This window comes from Monoraphidium neglectum (genome assembly GCF_000611645.1).
Source record: "Monoraphidium neglectum strain SAG 48.87 unplaced genomic scaffold scaffold04468, whole genome shotgun sequence".
Taxonomy (NCBI): Eukaryota; Viridiplantae; Chlorophyta; class Chlorophyceae; order Sphaeropleales; family Selenastraceae; genus Monoraphidium; species Monoraphidium neglectum.
The window spans coordinates 1,529-4,441 of record NW_014009161.1 but is presented as its reverse complement, the minus strand read 5'-3'; the positions used below and the strand labels follow the sequence as shown (position 1 = coordinate 4,441).

General features: G+C 70.5%; 1 protein-coding gene across 1 annotated transcript; it reads right to left on the bottom strand.

Moving 5' to 3' along the window:
- Nucleotides 1–239: 239 nt before the first annotated feature.
- On the bottom strand, nt 240–1,690 carry MNEG_14414 (hypothetical protein; the record flags this gene model as incomplete). Its single annotated transcript, XM_014037115.1, has 3 exons — nt 240–469; nt 636–839; nt 1,180–1,690. 3 exons carry the CDS (start codon nt 1,688–1,690, stop codon nt 240–242), a joined length of 945 nt encoding a protein of 314 aa, XP_013892569.1.
- Nucleotides 1,691–2,913: the final 1,223 nt, after the last annotated feature.

Here is a 2,913-nt window from a genome sequence, read left to right as displayed (position 1 = left end):
GGGCCGCGGCCACAGAATCCGGTGGCATCAGGCGCGGGCCAACAGGCATCCAAGCGCGGCGTCAAGTCATTGGCGCCGCGCCCTCCACCCTCAAACCCGACCCCTGAAGCTTCCACGCAGGCGGGCCCCCGCACGCACGCACGCCGCCGCCGCCGCCGAAGCAGCCGCTGCGCCCTGCGCAACTGCGCGCGCACACACACGTGGCGACTCGCGGCCCCGGCCCTGCCGAGCCTGTCAACTCACCCTATGAACCCGTTCTGCGGCAGCGGCCCCTCCAGCTGGTTCCCGTCCAACCAGACCTCCCGCAGCGCCGCGTTCCCCACGAAGCTGCCCGGCAGCTGCCCGCCCAGGCGGTTGGCCCCCAGGTCCAGCACCAGCGCCGGCAGCGCCGCGAGCGCCGGCGGGACGGCGCCGGTGAGCGCGTTCCCCCTAAGGTTGAGCTCAGTCAGGGGCCGCCGGCCGCCAAGGGCTGCAATAAGGCGGGGGTCGGGGCGATGGCAGGGGGGCGCGTGAGCACGCATTGTGTGCAAGGGGGCCATTGCGAGGGTGCGGGCGAAGCAAGCGGCGCAACGAGCCGCGGGACGGCTGGGCGACGCCCCCACAGATGCGGCCGCTCCCCACACCCCGCGCCGCACCCGGCGAAGTGCCGCTGCTCGCGTTTCCCGCGCCGGCCGCCGCGGCCGCCAGCGGCAGCGGGCCCGCCAGCCGGTTGCTGCTGAAGTCCAGGACCTCCAGGGCCCGTGCGGCCAGCAGGCCGTCTGGCAGCGCCGCCACCCGGTTGCGCGCGCCGCGCAGCACGCGCAGCGCGGGGCTCGACGCGAACGACGGCGGGACCGCGCCTGGCGGGGCCGCGCAAGGGGCGAGCGGGGCGGGGCAGGGGGGCATGAGAGGGTCGAGAGGCGCCGCGCTGGGCGCATGGCGCCGGCGCTGCTGCAGAGTGCCATGCTCATGGCTCGGCTTTGACTGCAACTGCGCCGTGCTGCCTGGAGGCCGCCATGCCCCGCTGCCGCGGCCCATGCGCGCGCCTCGCCGCCGCATTCGGCCGGCCACGAGCTCTCGCATGCAGCCGCGCGGCTCGCCACACACATGCGCGGCCCCTGCAATGCTGCACGGCCGGGGATCGCCAACCCCTTTCGCCCCCGCCCCGCTCCTCCCCCCGCCCCACCGCACCCAGCGCACCGGTCAGCAGGTTCCCCGAAAAGTCAAACTCCTCGAGCAGCGGCAGCGCGCCCAGCGCCGCCGGCAGCGGCCCGGTCAGCGCGTTGCCATTGACCAGCAGGCGCCGCAGCTTCCGCAGCGCCGCCAGCGACGGCGGCAGGGGGCCGGCGATCTGATTGCCAAACAGGTTGAGGGTCTCGAGTGCGGGCTCGAGGCCGGCAAACGCATCCGCTGGGAGCTCCCCCACTAAACCGTTGAGGGGCAGCTCGAGCGCGGCCACCGCGCCCTCGGGCCCGCACGCCGACGGCACCGCGCCCGCCGCGGCCGCGCCGCAGCAGGCGACGCCGGCCCAGGTGCAGTGGTCGGGCGCGGCGGGCCAGCCGGCGCTGCGGCGCCACTGCGGGCCGCCAAGAGCGTCATACAGGCGCGCGAGCACTGCGCGCTGGGCCTGCCTGCACTGCTGGTCGCATGCCTGGCCGTCAGCAACGGCCACCAGCACGCATATCAAGATACAGACTGCTGCCCGACGCATGCCCGCTCCTGTTGGACAGCAGGCCAGCCCGTCCGGGAGCCCTGTCCCGGATTATATATTCTTTTCAGCCTTCAGCGTCCATTATTGAACCCCATGCAGCCCGCTGCGCGGGCGCGTACGTCGCGAGCGCTGTGCAGTCTTTCGAATTTTTAGGTCTGTGTACCATATTCTAATATAATGGATGATATTGTTACGGTCAGCTACCGGAGTTGAGATTGTGTGTCCATCAAGCAAGGCAATCAAGATCGCAGGCTTGTTTAGTTTTCCTCTTCATCACCGGAATGCGTCTCTAAACAGCCGCATGATCCTGATCAAGCAGGCTTGAGCTGCCAACGAAACCTAGCTCGCTGCGGCACGCAGGTGCTGACGCTTACTGTGCGCCCTACGTCACACAGCAGGGTCACAGCCCCTGGCGTCCCAGGCCCTTGGAAAGCCTCCTGCCGCACCAAGCAACTGCCCAAATTGCCACAGCCCTCTGTAACCATTGATTACACCTACCTGCCTTCAGTCGCCCGCGATTCAACACACATGCACGGAGCGTTTACAACGGGCCGGCGCCCGTAAGCGCGACCCTCGTGTCCGGCGGACCATGATGCACAACGCGTTCCGCAACGCAATGCGTCGAGCGGCACCGCGTGCCGGTTGTGATTGCGGGCAGGAAAAGACACATCCGAAGGTGGTTTATTGGTTGCCCCAAAAAGCGAACAGAGCATGCGACACGCGTACAGCAAAGGAGTGGCGCAGGCGTGCGCCTGGTGCAGCAGTGCAGGGCTCCCGAGCGCCCGGCGAGGCGTGGGGAGCGGCGAGGCCGCAGGGGCCGGCGGGCGACCCCCACGAGCGCGGCCGCGCCTGCGCCGGCGCCCGGAACTCACGCGCTGGGGCGCGCGCACGGCGGGCGCGGCGGTGGCGGCGGCGGCGTGTGGCAGGGGCGGTCGAGCGCGCCTGGAGGCGCGCCCGAAGCACCGGCCGAGGGGCCCAAGAGGGCGCCACACGGGGATCAGAGCACTTTGTCATTGTCGGATCGGTAGCAAACCGCAGCCACCCGCCTGGCAAGGAAACCGTGTTTGAACGAAACCACACCATGCAAACTGCTAACAAAGTGGCAAGCACCGCCAGCCCGGCCCACAGCGCGGCCGGCCGCCGGGGACGGGGGAGCGAGGGACACCCCCGCCCGCGACGCCGGCACGAGTTAGATGATGAGGGGGTGCGGCGCCAAGGAGTGC